Below are 20,000 nucleotides of genomic sequence, written 5' to 3'. Positions count from 1 at the left end.
CGGTATAAATCATGCAGTATCAGGAAGCTTAATTAACACCAAGTATAGCCAAAATCAACAATGCACACAACTATATCGTGACTTGTTCTTTCTAAATAAAGGTTAAAAAAATGTCTGGCAGACGTACCAAACTTGGCATCTCCAGAAAGCGTGGAAATTTCTCAAAGATGTCACGCATGGAGGGGGAGTCCTCAGCGATCCTGAAAAATACAACAAATTGAGAAAACGTAACCCAAATACTCCACTCAATGAAACGGTGGGCTCAGTGTCATAGGCCTAACAGCAGAAGGCACCAAGGGTGCGTTTGTAAACTGCCGCTCTGAGCACACAACAATTGGTAATGTCATGTATGAGCAGTGGTGGACAAAGTAAAAGTAAAAGTTAAAAAAACCCCAAAAAAAAACAGTTTCTTTCCAACACAGGTAACTTATCTGAGTAAAAAGTAGACCAATGTACTTGTCTTACGACGAGCTGATTCTGCACAGGTTGGATTGAGTTTGTGGTGGGTTCTTGTTAGGTTTTTATTGTTTTTCAGTAATAACACAGTCTATCTCAATAGGTAGGTATACTGGAGCAAACGGTTTAACAGCTATGTAATATCATGTGCTACTGTTGTAATTACACCACAAAAGTACTTTTACTTTGTCCACCACTGTGTACGAGTGTGTTATTCAGACTGTTAGATAGTAGACATTTGAAACACACATTTGGTGCAGATTTATTAAAATTTGCTTACCGGTATATTTAGAAACTGTTTTTTTTTTTCAGTATTTTTAGACATGGTGCTACAAAGGGGATCAATGTACTGTAACCAGGCAGCTGCCATCCTTAACCCTGTAGTGCAGCGTTATGGCTCTATGTAATGTCATAGCAATGTTGTTATGATGTATTTAAGCATTTTCAGCAAGTGAATAGGGTCGCTGGCGACCTATCCTCTCAAAATAACACACAAGATGAACAGGATGCATCTCTGATTAACAGTGTGTGGTTCAAACTGTTAAGACATTTGAAACACATACATGTGGTGTACATTTGTGAATGGTTGCTAACCTTTAGAAATTCTGTCAATGTTCAGAAGCATTTGCAGACATGGTCCAGGGGGCTCAAGTACGACCAGAGAGCAACCATCCAGCAATAAGGATATCTTCTGAGCTGCACACAACATTAACACACAACATTAATTTGCATCTCATATTGACAGCATGAAATACATAGCATGTTTAGCACTTTGACTTTTATAAAAATACATGGATTGGTTTTGTGTGAATTCATGAACTTAAACTCACCTCTTGCAACAGTGTTTATTTTCTCTGAGGTACACCACACCAGAGGAATCACTCAGTGTAATCAGACAGCTTCCATGTAGGATCCTTCAGTAATATTCTCAGTCATCTGCAAAGCATGACAGCACAAAACATGAACATGATTATGCATTTATAGCAGGGCTTTGAACCGTTATTTTTTTCCAAACGTTCCGTTCCGAACAGAAACGGAATTATAACGTTTCCGGTTATGCGTTCCACCAATAAATTGACGTTCCCGAACCGGTTAGAACAGAAAAATACTGTTCCCGGAACGGTTAATTTCGTTCCTGTCAGCTGATTTCTCCCATAGGCCTAACTGACGTTAATTAACCCAGAAAGACGGAAGTGCAAAGGAGTCAGCCTACATTCCAAACTGTTTATTCAAGCAGATGAAAAGAATATCCTCCAGAATTTTGTCATTTAGGGACGACCTAAGCGGAGAAGCAGAGAATAAACCTCAATGATGAAAATGCACGCTCCACGCTGACTTGGGTCACGGGCGCTATGATGGACATTGTGAGTTTGTGCATATTTAAAACGGCCATGGATGCACCATGGATGAACCTCAGCCGTCATGGTAACGTGCGCAGGAAAATAATTACTTTTTTTTTTTAGTTTGAGGAACGGTATTAACCGGTTACCATTATTTTTAAATAAGTGTTCCTGTTCCAGAACATAAAAAGTAATAACATTTCCGGTTTCGTTTCTGTTCCCTGTAAAATACAAAAAGTTCCCGGTTTTCGTTTTCGTTCCTTGAACCGGTTCAAAGCCCTGATTTATAGGCCTAATTATTACAAGAAAATAATGAAAAATGATAACACCGTCACCACCACGACACAATATGATGATGAATAGGCCTAGAGTATGAAACATCTAAAAGATACATGTCTGTATACATGTAAAAATGTTTTTTTGTTTGTTTGTTTTATATCATTGATCATTTTCCCAGACGGATTGACAACAGATGGCTCAAAGAATTCAGTGTGCTAAACTGGAGGGCAAAAAGAGCAGATTATGTATCTTTCTGGATATTTTACTCATCACTTGAAATTAAATCTAAATCTAAATCTAATCTAAGATGTCACGCATAGAGGAGGAGTCCTCAACGATCCTGGAAAATACAACAAATTGACAAAATGTAACCCAAATACTCCAATCAATGAAACGGTGGGCTCAGTGCCATTGGCCTAACAGCAGAAGGCACTAAGGGTGCGTTTGTAAACTGCCGCTCCGAGCACATAACATATTGGTCATGTCATGTATGAGTGTGTTATTCAGACTATTAGATAGTAGACATTTGAAACACACATTTGGTGCAGAGTTATACAAAAATGCTTACATTTACAAACTGATTTTTCTCAGCATTTTAGACATGGTGCTACAAAGGGGATCAATGTACTGTAACCAGGCAGCTGCCATTATTCCTTAACTATCCTCTCAAAATAACACACGGCACGATCAGGACGCATCTCTGATTAACAGTGTGTGCTTCAAACTGTTAAGACATTTGAAACACACATACATGTGGTGTAAATTTGTGAATGGTTGCTAACCTTTAGAAATTCTGTCAATGTTCAGAAGCATTTGCAGATATGGTCCACTACGACCAGAGCTACCATCCAGCAATAAGGATATCTTGGCCATCTTCTCAGCTGCAATAATAACACACAACATTAGTATGCATCTCATATTGACAGCATGAAATACAGAGCAAGTTAGAACTTTGACTTTTTAAAAATACATGGATAGGTTTTGTGTGACTTTATAAACTCACCTCTTGCAACAGTGTTTATTTCTCTGAGGTACACCACACCAGAGGAATCACTCCGTGTAATCAGCCAGCTTCCATGTAGGATCCTTCAGCAATATTCTGTCATCTGCAAAGCAAGACAGCACAGAACATGAACATGATTATGTATCAATATGCCTAATTATTACACAAAAATAAAGTTTGAAAAATGATAACACCACCATGACACAATAGGCTGAATAGGCCTACAATATGAAACATCTATAAGATGCATTTCTTAAATTGTTTTCATTGATCATTTTCCCACACGGATTGACACCAGATGGCTCAAAGAATTCAGTGTGCTAAACTAGAGGGCAAAAAGAACAGATTATATATCTTTCTGGATATTTTACCCATCACTTGAAATGAAATCTGATGCATAGCCCACTTGTTAAGACCTCTAAAATCACTAGGCCTACTAGTAGATCCAAAAAGGATGGGCAAAGAAATCTAAATATTTATTGCAGTAACCATACAAATTAAGCATCTTTGATCAAGCCAAAAATTAAGCACTCTACACATCTGGGTGTTTCTGGGCTCATTATTTCAGGAGAAATCTGTCAAATAGGTAATAGCTAATGCCTATTTATTGAAAAGAACACGATCTGATGGCTGACAGTGGTTTCTCCCTGAACAGAGAGAACAGCCCACAGAGTTGGCAGTAACAGAATGGGACAAAACAGCACACTGTGTGCACAATAACAAGTTCAGAATCAGTTTACTTACTCACTTCCTTTACACAACGAACAGGGAAAGGCACATGTGTTAAAACATACTTCAGAGCAAGTGTAGAGTCAAAATGAGTTCGTTTCTAACAATAAAAATCAGGCATAAGTTGTGACTACTTCAAGCTTCTGAGTCAGCTAAAAGATAAGCTGATGTTGCTAACGAACTTCTAGCTAGCTCTTCTCTCTGGTATTTGTGTTTTACTTTGGCTCAAGTACATTAACTGGATATCTTCAGAGCATAATTATACTCAAAGGGAGTTCGTTTCTAACAAAAAAAAAAGACTTTAGCTAGCTAATGTTGCTAGCGGACAAGAGATTCATTATTCAGTTTGGCTAGCTCTAATGTTGCTAGCGGACATTTAGCTAGCTCTTAACTTTGGCGCCAACAGTCTTACAACACTAAGTTGGCATGTTGTAACTTCAGAACAAAATTATATCCAAAATGTGTTCGTTTCTAACAAGAAACCAATATTCAGTTATGAATACATCGGGCTATTTCAAACATCCCTCAACAAAGGCAACATGATTTAACCGTTAGACTATAGCTAATTGTTGCTAGCGAACCACCTCATCATGCAGCGCTAGCTCTTTCAGGTGAAGAGGCCGGCGCAAACAATCTCTGGCCGGCGGGGAAGCACTCCCTTCGGCCCTCCTCCAGAAACCACTGATAGCTATGTTGCTAGCGGACATTTAGCTAGGTCTTGACTCTGACATGGGTGTTTTGGCACCACTGGACAAGTTTTATAGCTCTTTCGGAGCAAATCTATATTGTAAATTTCGTAGAGTTTGTTTCTAACAAAACACAAACTTTCCAACAAAGTTGTGAAAACAACCTAGGGCTAAGTTAGCATACCGGTAGTTATAATAGTGGCCTGTTAGCGGAGGTATGGTCTGAAGACAAATTCATTGCAAATTACCATCCTGAACAAGAAACTGTTTCGTTATTCACTGTATATTTGGCATTGTCTTGAAATTATTAACGAAACATTGAAAATAAACGAACTTACCTCACAAAGTGTTTGAATTCCACCAATATCTCAAACGGCTTTCCTGCAGCACCAAGATGGCGGCTTTGTCAGAAAATTGAGAAGCAGAGTTACGTACTTGACGTTGAGCGTCAGACCTGCGTCAGTTACCAATCTCTTAGTTAACATTTGCTTAACCAATGATATTAGTCATTTTTCAACCAATCTGTTATTAAAGTTAACCAATATCTTTGTTAAATCAACCAATTTGTTCTTAACCAATGATATTAGTTGTTAGATAACCAATTTGTTTGTTTAATAGTTACCAATGTCACAGTTAATTTGACCAATATTGCCTCAACCAACGAGATTAGTCACTTTTTTAACCAATCTCTTTTAAGGGTGCACTGTGGCTAGTGGTTTTCCTGTGTCACTAGCCATTTAGTCTTTCTGCTAGCCAGCATTCTGTTGTTTTTCCCCCTGAAGAATATTCTTGTATTTTAATACAATTAATGATACTACTGTGATTTCAAACACCAAAGACTAAGCTACCTGTCAACGTGGCTAGTGAGACTGAAATTGTTACTAGCCACAGTAAAGTTTTACAAGCATTTGGTCGGTTGCAGGTGCCAGTGTCAAGCCCTGTTCCCCATTCTTTCATGTTTAATGGACTACATTTACACAGCGCTTTTCCACTCCTTCTTCGAGCACTCAACGTGCTTTACATTTATGCCTCATATTCACCCATTTACACATTGGTGACCGTGCTACCAGGAGCAATTTTAAGTTAAGTATGCTCAAGGATACATTGATGGGATTCAGGCAAAGCGGGGCTTGAACCTGCAACCTTCTGGTACCAACTGAGCCACATTTTGCCTTATTTATTCATTCATTAATTATCATTTATTACCTTCGCCAAGGAGGTTTTGTTTGGTCTGTTTGTTTGTCAGCAGGATAACTCAAAAAAATATGAACGAATTTTAACCCCTTAGCGCAGAGCCTATGTTATAACCTTACTGTCACCACAATTGTAATGGCTACGTCTTTATCTGTTACTTAAGGCTGTTGGTAATGTCATAGCAATGTTGTTATGATGTAGTTGAGTATTATGAGCAAATATTGAATAGGCCCGCCAGCGACCCCATCTGCACTAAGAGGCTACTACAACTTTGTGGAATTGTTGGAAATGACAAAAGTAACAAGTGAATAAATTTTAGAGGTGATCCGGATCCAGAGTTTTTTTATAGACTCTTCACCATTGTGGGATAGGGCACATGTTCACATTCCAGACCCTAACTCCACAGAAACAAGGCAGACAGACTTGAAAAAAAATAGTGTGTAATGAAGTCAAATCTTCTATCAAACAGCTTCTTTGGCGGAGGTCTGCACTCTCTGACCAGCAGTCTGAGGGCCAATTTGTTACAGCAGTCAGAGCCCCAGTTTGTTACCCAGCCACAGAAGATCTGTGTTCGAATCTCAGTGGTGCAACTCTACGTACTCTCCTTCACTACAAAATGGTGTCAGAAGTGGGATGGCTGCTGTGAGGCCATTGGAGGTGCACAATGTCTGTGTGGGCTTTGATGCCGTGTGAGGGACCCCCGGGATTGGTGATGCCAATGCGAGGAGCCCCACTGATGGGTGAGGCATAGTTGATGGGGCACAGGGCCGGTTATAAGCATAGGCCGGTTAGGCGGTCGCCTAGAGCGCAATGTGAAGAAGGAGCGCCGAAATGGCGCTCTCCGATGCGTAATTTTGCGATATGGAGGTTTTTTTTATGAAGTCGCAATCAACAAAGCGTGGCGAAAGCGCTCCTCACGGCAAAGCGCCCCTCAGCCAATAGTGATATCGCTTTCAACTGTCTCTGGGAAGTCTGTGAACCAATAAACAGACAGTCCTGAGAAAGGGGGCGGGACGAGTGACAGCGTGCGATCTATTTTGAATTTGGAGACTCATTCAAGAGACAGAGGGCAAGCGCGAACAGCAATGCTGCTCTGCTGGGTGGAGAATTGTTATGTTCTCATTAAACCAGTCATTGCATGATGCAGGAGTTGCCGAGGATGTTTTGGATGTATGTGGTTTAATCAGCAACCGTTTGTGGTAATGTAAAGCCTAATAGTTATGAGGCTACTGTTTGGAATTAGAGGGAAAAAGAGCTTTGCTTTTGATCTGAGAAATCGCTAGTTAGCATGCTAACATTAGCCAAGTATGCCAAGCAATGAAATCCAGTAAAGTAGCTGTTAGTAGCCTACTCACTAACACCCACCTGACATCATAATACTTGCTTAGGTTGACCAGCAATGTAAAGTAAGACTGGTGCCATGTTTAAAACAAGTTTAGCTGCCATATCTCCTTCCATCCACTTGAATGAATTACCTGCTTGTTGTAAGCTTAAAAAAAAACATTGTTTCCAGACCAGAATGACATATAGGCCTACATTAATCATGTAAGAGAACCATGCACAGCATGTTTTCATGCTGAGTGATGTAGTATTGCAGACAAGTGAGGCTATTTACTATATTTTGTATATTATGAAATTCAAAAGCGTGACAGCTTTTCTCCCTTTCTCTCACCCTGTCCCTCCGGTTCAAACACATAGATAGCCCCCTTCTCATTCTCCTACTCACAAATGCACCACTATTTCCAGTACAGAAATGAAATTGGTTTGGAATCATAGACAGCACAAATGTGTAGCTTATTAAAATTGTTATGCTGCCATGCTTTGTGATGCTGTAGGTAGTGTAGATAGGCTATCAATGCAGACCTCCTTGGTAGGCTTATTGTCTACACATGCATTTGACATGCAAATGTACTGTACCACTCTCCTGGCATTTCAATTCCATTTTACAATTCAAACACATTGATAACCTCCCTCTCATCTGGGGTTGGGGGCACCACCACCATTACATCCAAGACACCACACAGTGAAGGTACTTTCATGCGACTCAATCTGATGTGTTGGTCGGCTGTCCAAAAGAACCAGAAATCCATTTGATGCAAAACAGTTATTGTTCTTGATGCTAGTTTTAGTTAGGCTTACTACCGGTATTACTCTTGTGTTTTGTAAGGTATAAAAAGGGGGGTGGGGGGGTGGGGGCGCCAGAACTCAAACTCGCCTAGGGCGCCAAATAAGCCAGAACCGGCCCTGATGGGGCACACTCCATGGGAGAAGCATGATGTGTAGTTGTGCGAGTGTGTGTGTGTGTGTGTGTGTGTGTGTGTGTGTGTGTGTGTGTGTGTGTGTGTGTGTGTGTGTGTGTGTGTGTGTGTGTGTGTGTGTGTGTGTGTGTGTGTGTGTGTGTGTGTGTGTTGAATTTACCATGTTTTCTGAAGTCTTCCTCAAAGTACTCCCGGTTGAGGTTGAACTCAGGTTCTTCTGTGTAACTGTAGAGCTCTGAGACACACACACACACGCACACGCACACGCAAGCGCACACGCACACACACAGGCCAATGACAGTAAATACAGAGAAGCAACTGGCATGCTATTGCGTATGTGTGTGTGTGTGTTGCCCAGTGTGTGTGTGTGTGCGTGTGTGCGTGTGTGTGTGTGTGTGTGTGTGTGTGTGTGTGTGTGTGTGTGTGTGTGTGGCCACCTGACAGTTCAGCAGTAGTGGTGTCCGTGTCTCCATATTCAAACTCCAGGTTGGGAGAGTCCATAGAACCCTGCAACATGAAAACAAGGGTTTAGAAATAGGGGCCTTACTATCAGTTTAGTGCTTTCACCTCTGCAGAACACACTTTACTTTACAAGTGGTTCGTAATTGGAATAGTCTTTTTTTAGAAAGTGCGCTCAACTCCCAACTGTTTCTTACAAGGTCTTCGGGTGCGAGCAAAAAGCAATGCTCATGTTTAGTAAAAAGACGCTGAAGAAGGCTTAGGCCGAAACGTCTGTCTGTCATGCTAATAGATGCCAGTAGATTAAAACTGTCTTAATTGGAGTAGTCTTTGGACCCACGATTTTCTTGTCACACAATCAGTATCTTCAAATAAATACCAAAAATAATTCCATGCATTTGATAATATGCTTCAGCAGCATGTGCATTGTATGTTTACATTCAACGTGTCGGGCATTAACCATTTTTCACTACCTCAGTCTTCAACATCACAGTCATTCATTCAATACCGCATCTAGTTTTAATTTTGTGACAGGGCAACGAAAGGGTCAATTCATACATTTTGACACCACAGCTCCGCAACCCACCCATGTAGCAGTAGCAGTGTAACTATTAGCTGACGTTTCATATGGGTGGTGTGGTTCCCTAAAAGTCCAAGGAACGTTACTATTTGTTTGATTTGTACTGTAACCAAAGGGAACGTTTTTAAGCGGTGGATTTTGGTTTGGTTATAATAACCAAACCTTTAGAGAACCAAGGTAAAACGTTTTCTCTCCGTTCTCTATTATTAGGGCCAGAACCTTTCTGCGACCCGCTTTTGGGTTCCTACCCACCCGTTAATGAAACAATAGATTACGGGTCTGTACTTTTACAGATGCAAAACACACTTTACTTTAGTCTACACTTTACTTTAGTTTAGTCTACACTTTACTTTACAGTAAATGGTAAATTGACTGCATTTATATAGCGCCTTTCCACTCCATCGGGCACTCAAATAGCTTCCCTTGTACGCCTTGCATTCACCCATTCACACACCAGTGGCAGTGGCTGCCACACAGGGTACGACCCTGCCATCAAGATCAAAGTTGGGGTTGCATAGTATCTTGCTCAAGGTTTTTTTGCAGCCTACATAAATATTGAACATTTTTATTTGAAATTCACAGGATAAGCCAACACATTAATCAACCATACACATGAATATGGTGACTAACTTGAAATGTTGTTTTCTGTTAACAAGTTTGTTTGCAATTTCTTATGCAAAGTCCTTTCAGTCCACAATCCCTCTGCAGTAAATCAACGCCTCACCTAGGGGACCCGACCCAGTTTTGGGAACCATTGGCATGGTGTTTTCAAAGCGGAGGGATAGCTTAAATGCCTCAACCCCCCTATTGCTGTTGACTTGTTTGTATAGTTGGGACATGGTGACACACGCACGCACGCACGCACACACACACACACGCACGCACGCACACACACACAAACTGTTTCTGCATCTGGGGAGAGTACTCTCCGAGTGTTTTTTTACCAGTCTATTCCTGGCAACAAACAAGGTGCAATAGGCTGTCATTTACACTATGGTGGAACATATCGCATGTTGCATGCATAAACACACAAATACCAAAATACACACGCACGTGCGCATGTGACAGTAGCCTATGCGCGCGCGCGAGCACACCATCACATATGCTGCCCTAGAAACCTCAGCTGCAGGGGACTAAGCATGGTCTATTCAAACATAACACAACCAACCCCCATCTACAGTGTATCTGCGCGTCGCGACTACACCACACTAGGTAGTCAAGACACAGGCAACGACACACATCATATGATACACATAGTCTACAGACGAATAGATAGGAGTAGGCTAAGCACAGATTCGTTCATTTTAAAAATTGGCCACATTTAATTAGCCATATTATATTTGGGGATGTGCGTGCTGTCATCATAGGTTTCCTCATTATAACCGTCTGCGGATTGTGTCTGCACCACCTCCATCTCGTGCCGTGTGCAGCACAGCACAGTAGCGTAGCAGCTTACTATAAGGACTTTAGCAGAAATGCGCGATGGCATTCTGTCTATGAAACAGGAAATGCAGTAGGCCTATTGTTTTCTTATTCGTGTGAATTTGAGCCACAGCCGCATCGGTGTGGGTGTGTAGCCTATGTGTGTGTTTGTCGGCTGCAGGAGGAACATGTCGCTTCCCAAGCGGCTTGCTTCCCAAGGCTGCGCTATGACATTCCGTGTGTGTGTATTTGGGTATTTGTGTGTTAATATGCACATGTCCGTGTGTATGAGTGAGTGTGTGTTTGTGTTTGTAAGTGTTTTGTGTGTGTGTGTGTGTGTGTGTGTGTGTGTGTGTGTGTGTGTGTGTGTGTGTGTGTGTGTGTGTGTGTGTGTGTGTCCTGCTGGAAGTCCTGTGTCCTGGACGAGGCGGAGGCGCACGGCACATGCCCATGCTCCCTCGCCACCGGGGATATTTATAGCGGCGACTCATTTGCCCTGTCACCGAAATAACAGCGCCAGCGCATGGCTGTCTCCCTTCGAACTCTCCCACCAAGGGCATGCGAGTGCGACGTTCCCCCAGCAACAGCAAGCACAGAAACGCAGAGCACACCCCCCGCCCGATCCCGGGATCGCGACACACTGTTTACAGGGGCGGGAAAGACCCACTCTGCTCAGGGCTCTGCTGTTCACCTACCTCCGAATCTTTCCGTTGATTCTTGAAGCCGTCTTTGCCGTTGCCCCCGAGCTTCTTGATGTTGTTGGTGTTCATGTGATTTAGCGCTGGCACCTCCATGATCTCGCGCTGCATAGGGTAACCTAGGGTAACGGTACACTGGCCGCTCGTCTCCCCGCGCCAGTCGAAGTGCGCTCGCTCGCACACAATTCAAGCGCGGCGAGGTTCTAGCCTAGGACGGTGACAGCGACGACACTGGATCCAAATTCAGATCTCTCGGCTCCAGCACGCGTATTGGCTGTCTAGTGCTAGGTAAAGCGCGGGGGTGTGGTTTATTGCCCCTGGTACTGGTGCTGCATGTGTTGTGTGCAGTTGGCTATCTCGTCACGGAGGGTAAAAGGATTGGCATAGTTCCACTTGTTAACTGACAAGCTTCTTGGCTGCCAGATGCAGTGGCCATGCAGTCTATTTAGATTACAGTGACAAAGCCACAGTCTCAAAAGCAGAAAAACACAAGCTACTGTCACCAGGGGTGTTCAGGAGGGGTAAAGTGTGACTGAGTCACCAGGGCCCCATGTAGGCCTATATAGCGGACCCCACACAGTTTGATTTATGAAGATACGGATATGGCTGGGGGGATCCATTAGGACTGATTGTACATAGGGCCCAACATTTGCTGCTGCACACCCGACTGTCACCCCCAAGTGTCACACACGCACGCACGCACGCACGCACACTTTTTTTGTACTTTTAAACTTTCAAAGTAGTTTGATTAACAACACAAAGGAACCCTATTTATTTGTGCATAAACTAGTAGTCCAAGCACATATGAAATCTTGTGCAGGCCCTCTGAGTCAATAAATAGAAAAATAGGAAGACAAAATACATTAAAAAGTGATAAAAATCAAAGAGATCAAAAGAATAATAACAAAGGTGGATCAAATGTTCTTTTTTGCCATCAGCCTCACTGTTGCTGGGAAGAAACTGTTGACAAACCTTGCTTTTCTGGTAGGAATGCTGTCCGCTCTACTGTGTCTCAGTTTGTATGTGCAGTTCTTGTGTTTGAGCAGAGAGTTAGCTGGATGGAGTGGGTCTTTAATGATTCAGTAGGGCTACCTAGTTTTACCAGTCCAGTTAGGGCAGGAAATAAGCACCCGTCCACCTACCAATGACGGGTGAATTTGGCCTTTGGCAGGTGAAATTTTTTCTACAGGTGCCCTGGTTAATGCTGAATTATACGCAGCATCCAACATCAAAGGTTTAAGCAAATTGGCAATGAAAAGAGTCATTGGCATCACAATAACTGAATTCATGACCTCTGAAACAAAAGTATGGATCAGAAAATGATCTTGCTTGGCATTACAATGTTTGGAACGGTTGAATGTGAACTGATAAAAATGGTGGTAATTGGTAGAAATTGTGAGTGGCTGGTAGATTTTAAAATCTACCTGCCACAGTGACTGGTGGGGAACATTTTTAAATTCTACCCCTGGCAGGGGTGGTGAACAGAAGTGCGTTTTAATATGCGACCTTGCCTCCTCCACTTGCCTCCTCCACTTGCTTCTCGTCATGATGACATCACTGACAACAGCATTATATTTCAATATCTTGCAAAAGCTCAATTGTAAAGTCTTTTTCTCATTTGCAATTGGGATGGTGAATGAAAAACAGTCCCTCAAAAGTTGTTGTGGCGAGGCTGACAGCTGGGAAACTTTCTCGTTTTCTCCACGGAGGAGGGGCCAGGAGGCGGGACGAGGAGACAAGCACAAGTGGAGGAGGCAAGGTCACATATTGGGATGCACACCCTATGTCCCGTTTACGGCCCTTGAGGCCATTTTTATCTGGCCCCCGATATAATTTTAATGTTATGCAGCTTCACATGAAATAGGGCACATTTTGTAAAGGAATCTTAGAAAATACATTTGCAATACAATTAAGATATGGTCAGTGGACCTAGAGAAGGTGGGGTCTGTTTTAAAGGTGGCTGCCTTCTATTTAGGCCTAATGTACAGGGGGAAATCAAGGTTTGTGTTCATAATACGGCCCTCGGATGAATTTGAAGTGGCCCATCGAATGAGAAAGGTTCCCCACCCCTGAATTAGGGCATTGGGACAGGTACAAACCAGGAAAACGGAAAGAAAAGTTTCTCTTGGTGTCGCAGACTTTTCTTTTCAGTTTTCATGGTATTTTTTGCTAGTCCTGCACACAATCTTTTTGAGATGGATGTGCGTGTTTTTCTCTTTTTTTACAACAGGTAAAAACCAGGTCATTTGGAATCACATGGTACTGGAATGTAGCTTCTCAATCCAGGCTACCCACCATTGTGAAATATGTTACATTCCCACATACAAACACACAACACGGTGCACGCTATAGAGATGCCCTCAATCTCCACTGCCACTGTGAGAGACAGAGAGATTGTGTCCATATTTTTCTTTATGTTTCTACTGGTGCCCATTGTCCAAGCTGTAGAAGTCTCTTGGTGATGGGCACAAGTGAAATTGCTACCTCTACCTCTCCTCCTTTCTGTGGATTTTGGTCCCTTGACTTTATGTCACACACACACACACGCACGCACGCACGCACGCACGCACGCACGCACACACACACACACGCACACACACACACACACACACACACACACACACACACACACACACACACACACACACACACACACACACACACACGTTTCAATAACAACAGCGCTTTGCATCGAGGAGTCATCTGACAGCTGTTTTGTAGGCTCTACCACATACTGAGAACGGTTAACTTCAGAAGGAATTTGTTGGTGGCAAGAATGGACAAATGGTAAATAAAACAAATCCAACGTACGCTTCCCCAGACATATGTAGTGTGCAGAACTAAAGCGAGAGTCGGGCTATGGTATTGCCCCTCCTCCAGGGAGAAACAAGAAAGTTTCTCCATCTTATATCCCAATTGCAAATGAGAGAATGAAACTTGAACTGTACTTTTGCACAACACATATTGATATTGACTAAGAAATTTGATCATCAATGACGTCGACACCTTGCAGCACAAGTACAGGATGAAGCCGTTTGAGTAGCAACCGCTGCTCATATCTCTGCTGTTGCCTCTGAACACCAGTAGGGGGTGTTAGAGTTGTCTTATTGAGTTCCATCCCATGCACCAACAATCAGCCAAGGACAGAATTTGTTTGTCAATGTAATATTCTAGTTGTTTTTCAATGCTTTGAAATCGGCCCACTGAGGGTTATTTTAGAGTGAAGTGAGACAGGAAATAAGTGAGAGAGAGAGAGAGATGACGAAGTATCACCAAAGGACCTCAGGCCAGAATCGAACCCGGGTCCCCACCTTAGCCGTATGAGTCAGGGCCGAGACCACCTAGCCTACTGTTTGTTTTGATGGAACTCTCGTCAGACTATGTTCTATGCCAGGGATCGGCAAATTTTATGATGAGGAGGGCCACATTTCTTCATCGCCACCGTCGGAGGGTCACATGACCACAAATCTGACTCCAATTCGTAGAGTTAGAGGTGCAGTTGCTCACTGACTGCCCATATTGTTTGGAAGGAATAGAATACTCTATAATCAATACTCCATTGGCCAACAGTATAATTACAACAGATTGATTCAGTAGTTGTTTTTAAAAATATATGGACATTATTTTCTGAATACTGTTTTATCTAAGGGCCGCATCGAGTGAGGAGGCGGGCCGCATCGAGTGAGGAGGCGGGCCGCATGTGGCCCCCGGGCCTCCAGTTGCCCATCCCTGTTCTATGCTGTTCTTGAAGCGTCGGGTAATATCTCAGGAACTGTGTGGAATGGTATTACCAGAGACGAACCTAGACGTGCCATAATCCCAAGACAAGGAATCATAGATAACATGGCTGTGATGAGTATTAAAATTAAAGAGAGGACGTTTTCAACACCGCATATGCAATTCGACCCTTTGGACAATCAGGGGCCCCCTGGCAGGTGAGGGGGGCCCTATGCTGCAGCCATATCTAGCCTGTGCGTTAATCCGGCCCTGGCCGAGTTTATAAGTTGCCATGCCCCTGTAGGAGACTGGCGGGGGTCCAGGAAGAGTTCAACGGGGAAAATGTACAAAGTCACACGGCACACCTACAGTATTTGGTGAGTAATACAAGAACCTGGCTCAGTAGTTAACTAGGTCAAGTTAACCATGAAGTAGTCGCAAATCATCTAATAGAAGAGCCCAGTGTCCTAATTTTCTTAACAAAGTGACATCTGTGGGCTATCTTTCTAGCAGGTTTACCACTTCCTGTAGGTTAACTGATCACTTAGCCTCTTACTGCAGACGGGGTCGCCGGCGGGCCTATTCACCATTTGCTGAAAATACTCAACTACATCATAACATTGCTATGACAGTGCCAAGAGCCTTAAGTAACAGATTAAGACAAAGACATTACAGTTTTGGTGACAGTAAGGTTATAACATAGGTGCTGTGCTAAGGGGTTAAATCATGTTCTTGGGATACTCCACAGAATTGATCCCACTTTTTTGTTGTATTGGTGATGCATAGGACACTTTATCTTAGTTCCCATATTGAGAATCTTTGGTTTTACTGTATTCATTTATTTATTTTATTATCCTTAGTCTTTGGGACAATCTGCATTAACTGAACACAATCTGTCTCCTGAAGGGCCAATCAACCAAATCCTCTTTGGTTCATTCTTTAAATAGGGTTTCTCTGTGTTAATCAAACTATTTTGAACGTTTAAAAGTATGTATTGACCTACATGACCCGTGTGTGTGTGTGTGTGTGTGCGCGCGCGCACGTGCGTGCTTTCATTTCTTTGCATTTATTGGATTTGGAATTACAGGTTCTTTATTGCTCATCTATCATGGTAGGCATGGCTACAGACATCTCAACATCGGATAAACATCTTCACATCAGACTTACAATTCAACATTAACAAGAGGAGACTAACAAAACTGGAAAACAAAAGGCAGAAATGGATCCTTCTGTGTGTATGTGTGCATTGATCCATATGGTCAGAGGTGTCAAATGTAAATAATAAAAATGAAAAAGAAACCGCTTCTTTCCAAAAAAAGGTAATTTATCTGAGTAACCAGCAGACCTGTGTACTTGTCTTACGATCAACTGACTGTGCTGGTTGGAGGAAGTTTGTGGTGGGTCCTTGTTACGTTTTGAGTGTTATTCAGTGACGGCAGCACAGTCTCTCATTAAGTACAATGGGGTAAATATTCAAACAACTGTGACTGTTTGGACAGTCATGGGTCAGCGGTTAGGGCGTCAGACTTGTAGCCCACAGGTTGCCGGTTTGACTCCCGACCCGCCAGGTTGGTGGGGGGAGTAATTAACCAGTGCTCTCCCCCATCCTCCTCCATGATTGAGGTACCCTGAGCATGGTACCGTCCCACTGCACTGCTCCCTTGGGGGCTGCCCCCTTGCACGGAAGAGGCATAAATGCAATTCCGTTGTGTGCAGTGTACACTTGTGTGCTGTGGAGTGCTGTGTCACAATGACAATGGGAGTTGGAGTGTCCCAATCGGGCTTTAATATCATGAGCTAGTGTTATACTACAGCATGAATTAACTTTTCCTTTTGACACCTCTGCATATGATATAGGGCCCTACGTGTATTTGGCAGGTGATCCTCATGTAGGGTGAGTGTGACCAGGATCTGATCTGTTTGTAAATATGTGTGAGTGGAAAAGATTATCCGTTTTGTGCGTCCGAGAGAAATGAGCCTTTAAATGCTTTCCATTAAATGCCAGTGATGACCCGGTGTAACTGGTTTTTACCTCGCTTGTGCTTGTGGTCTCCGTGATAACGTCTCAAGTCATCATCGACGACAGACGTTTAATTCAATATCTTGCAAACACGCGTTTCAGATGTCTTTTTCTCTTTTGCAAACGGGATGTTGAATGGGGAAAAGTCCCCCAAGAGTTGTTGTGGCTAGGCTGACAGCGGGGAAACTGTGTTGTTTCCTCCACGGAGGCGGGGTGTCACGTGAAGCGTGAGGCCACATGCACAGGTCGAGGATGGGAGTCAGGATATTGAAATGGACCCAAAGCTTCATTCATGCACCGTCACTCACTCTTAGCCAGGCCGTGCCCTCCTAGTGACGCAACAGCTTCAGCGTTGCTACCAGTCAGGTCAAGAGTCAATGCAAGTACTTTCTGAGTTCTCGTAAATGCGGGAACTCCTCCCACTTTGTTGGGAAGCAAACAATCATTAGCAAACCAAGGGAGGCCATTTGGGAAATGCTGTTTGGGAAATGTTAATTGTTATGCTCTTGGTCAGACCAAGTCTCGAAGAGATTTGAAAGTCAATGATAATCAGGCTAACTCACTCTCACCCTGGGAGTACATCCCGAAGTCCCCACTGCCTATGTAGATGGCAGAAAATAAGGAAGTGCCTATAGAGTACATCCGAAAACCCTAGTAAGCTTTCAACCAGGAAGTGAACGATACCCGGATGACTTTCTATATCCAGTCATATTTGCAGAAGGCAAACAATGGGCATTTCTCAAAACCTAGTGCAGTGCACTTCCAAGTGTATCAGCCTAATTAGTCCCGTCCAGTGATTGGATATTCTGTAGAGTTCACCAAAGAGTATCCAATCACTGGGCGGGACTAATTAGGCTGATACACTTGGAAGTGCACTGCACTAGGTTTTGAGAAATACCCAATGGTTACTTTGCCATCCTAGAAGTCCCCCTGGCGCATGAGTTTGACAACTGTAGGACCATTGGTCATTAGTCCCATCAAGTTATGTAAATGACGGTGCTGTAGTACATCTGATTTGGGGTTACTAGTGGTTGGCAGAACTTAACCTGAAGAAGGGCTGATGACTGAAACATTGTATTAAAGGGACAATGTGCAGGAAATGGTCAAAAAAAGGTACTGCAACTATGCTGCTCATTGAAACTGGAATGCCTATTGGAAAATGTGATCTTTACATGAACGTTTACTAAGTAATAAACAAATATTTTCTAGTATGGTCCAAGTACAGTAATTGTTGGTGCTAAAAATGGCTATTTTTGGAAATTCAAAATGGAGAAGATCCCCCTTTTCATGTATGAAAAATGCAATTTTTCCAGTCATAATGAATACTTAGAATTTGATGCTGGTGGTAAGTATTCATGAAAAAGGTAACATTAGTGAATGTGCAGCATGAATTCTGGAAATAAACAACTACAAATCTCACACAGTGTCCCTTTAAAGATTGTTGGTTGAATGGACAGTCTGCGGAATTTCTTTACACTTGAATGACAACCCTACTGGGATAATATCCTACGCACCTGGCCAACCACAAAGGTGTGCAAAAGCATGTTCTTGAACTAAGAAGACAGTGCCTACCAAAGGTTTCGGATGCACACACTACGGGCTCAAACAGTTGATAATCATAATGTGTGCATTTACCCATCTTGCTCTCAGCATGTGCTTCTAGAGGTGTGTGTGTGTGTGTGTGTGTGTGTGTGTGTGTGTGTGTGTGTGTGTGTGTGTGTGTGTGTGTGTGTGTGTGTAGCAATTAGAGCATGGCAACCCGACCGAAGTCCGACGGGCCTGGTCGGAACCCGACGGGCCGGGCCGGACTCGGACAAAAAAAATAGAATATCTGTCGGACTCGGGCTGGAAGCAAACAGACATTGTGAAAATTACAAGCAACCAGAGGAAACGTTTCAGTTCATGAAAAGGCAGTTGTGATTTAAAAATAAGTAATTGAATAGGCCTATGCATAAATGAAAATGTTGGTAGGCTACTCGAGAGATTATTATTGGCTGCATGCACGCGCCAGTTACCAGTGGCAACATTCGGACGCTCACTCCGAGTCAGCCGAGCAGGGATGCCGTGTCATTTTGCTTTCTTAATAAGCACCAAATCAACAGTTGTCAGTGAACGCGTGGACTTTTGTTGTAGTGTAGGCTATGTTTTAGTATGCCTTTGAGGCTTGAAGGTTGAACATAAAATGACGAAGTTTGTCACTGCATTACGTGCCAAGGATCACAGTCTCAGCATGGGCTAGCAAGGAGCATAATATGGATAACTAAGGAGTAAGGTAGGGGCGGAGAGGTTTCCTGTTACTATTTTGTCCGCTGTGACATGTCATGTCCTTCACGTAGGTTCTTAATTATTGTCACTTTTACTGTACAGTTGTAACTACGCGCGTGCAACCTTTCCTGATATTATATTGATCGCATGGAGATCAGGGGAAATTCTCTTGGAAGGCCGAACAGGCTACTGTTTTTCGGGGTCAACTTATAGCCTATCCTTCTTAACGATAAGGCGGCAGCTTCACACGGTTCGCAGGGATTTATTTGCACCCGCAGTAGCGTAACAAATGCTCCGGTAGCTGCGCTGACTGCATCCAAAACTTATTCTTATCCTCTCACGCCCCTCCCATGCATTCGATCACTGCACCCAACATCTCTGGTTAACCGAAAGAAACATAAGGTGCGCCATCACGTGTGTGTGTGTGTGTGTGTGTGTGTGTGTGTGTGTGTGTGTGTGTGTGTGTGTGTGTGTTTATACTTACTATGCGTGTGTAACTAAATTAGGCTACTGCAAAGTGCCTCATCCTAACGTATCTGCCTATTCCTGGCTATTTATCATGTGCTATATTAAATATGGAGCCCACATAGAAAATCTTGCTTTTGCAAATGGTTCTGTTGTTATGACATTGGTCTCGGGCTTCGGAAGGGCTCGGACACAAACATTTTAATTAGTCTCGGGCTCGGGTCGGATTCGAACACTTTTCTGTCGGCTGAGGGCCGGGCTCGGACAGAAAAAAACGGCCCAAGCCACACTCTAGTAGCAATCCCTTTGTTTCTATACTTGCCAGCCTTTTGGTGTGTGCGTGTCTGTGTGTGTTTATTCTGCAATCTGGAGTGTGTGTGTGTGTGTGTGTGTGTGTGTGTGTGTGTGTGTGTGTGTGTGTGTGTGTGT

The 20,000-nt window shown here is 43.1% G+C and overlaps 1 protein-coding gene and 2 long non-coding RNA genes across 3 annotated transcripts in view; all 3 read right to left on the bottom strand.

Annotated features, from left to right (window-relative positions):
- The window catches only part of LOC134464069 (uncharacterized), a 2,881-nt gene extending 1,465 nt beyond the window's left edge, over positions 1-1,416 (bottom strand). The window contains exons 1-3 of the long non-coding RNA XR_010037835.1: positions 1,287-1,416; positions 1,051-1,152; positions 128-200 (exon numbers count right to left, since the gene is read on the bottom strand). This is a non-coding gene — a long non-coding RNA (uncharacterized LOC134464069). The remainder of the gene's footprint in view (positions 1-127; positions 201-1,050; positions 1,153-1,286) is intronic.
- strip2 (striatin interacting protein 2) overlaps positions 1-11,323 on the bottom strand; it is a 55,196-nt gene extending 43,873 nt beyond the window's left edge. Inside the window, exons 1-3 of the mRNA XM_063217510.1 lie at positions 11,102-11,323; positions 8,383-8,452; positions 8,106-8,180 (exon numbers count right to left, since the gene is read on the bottom strand). Coding sequence (XP_063073580.1) covers positions 8,106-8,180; positions 8,383-8,452; positions 11,102-11,215 — 259 coding nt within the window. The 5' untranslated portion in view covers positions 11,216-11,323. The remainder of the gene's footprint in view (positions 1-8,105; positions 8,181-8,382; positions 8,453-11,101) is intronic.
- LOC134464067 (uncharacterized) lies at positions 2,775-5,179 on the bottom strand. The gene is made up of 3 exons (XR_010037834.1): positions 4,832-5,179; positions 3,079-3,181; positions 2,775-2,956 (listed from the first exon to the last, which is right to left on the bottom strand). It is a non-coding gene; the product is annotated as an uncharacterized LOC134464067 (long non-coding RNA).
- Positions 11,324-20,000: the final 8,677 nt, after the last annotated feature.

The sequence above is a fragment of the Engraulis encrasicolus genome, chromosome 15 (assembly GCF_034702125.1).
Source record: "Engraulis encrasicolus isolate BLACKSEA-1 chromosome 15, IST_EnEncr_1.0, whole genome shotgun sequence".
Taxonomy (NCBI): Eukaryota; Metazoa; Chordata; class Actinopteri; order Clupeiformes; family Engraulidae; genus Engraulis; species Engraulis encrasicolus.
This window is presented reverse-complemented; position numbering and strand designations above follow the sequence as displayed.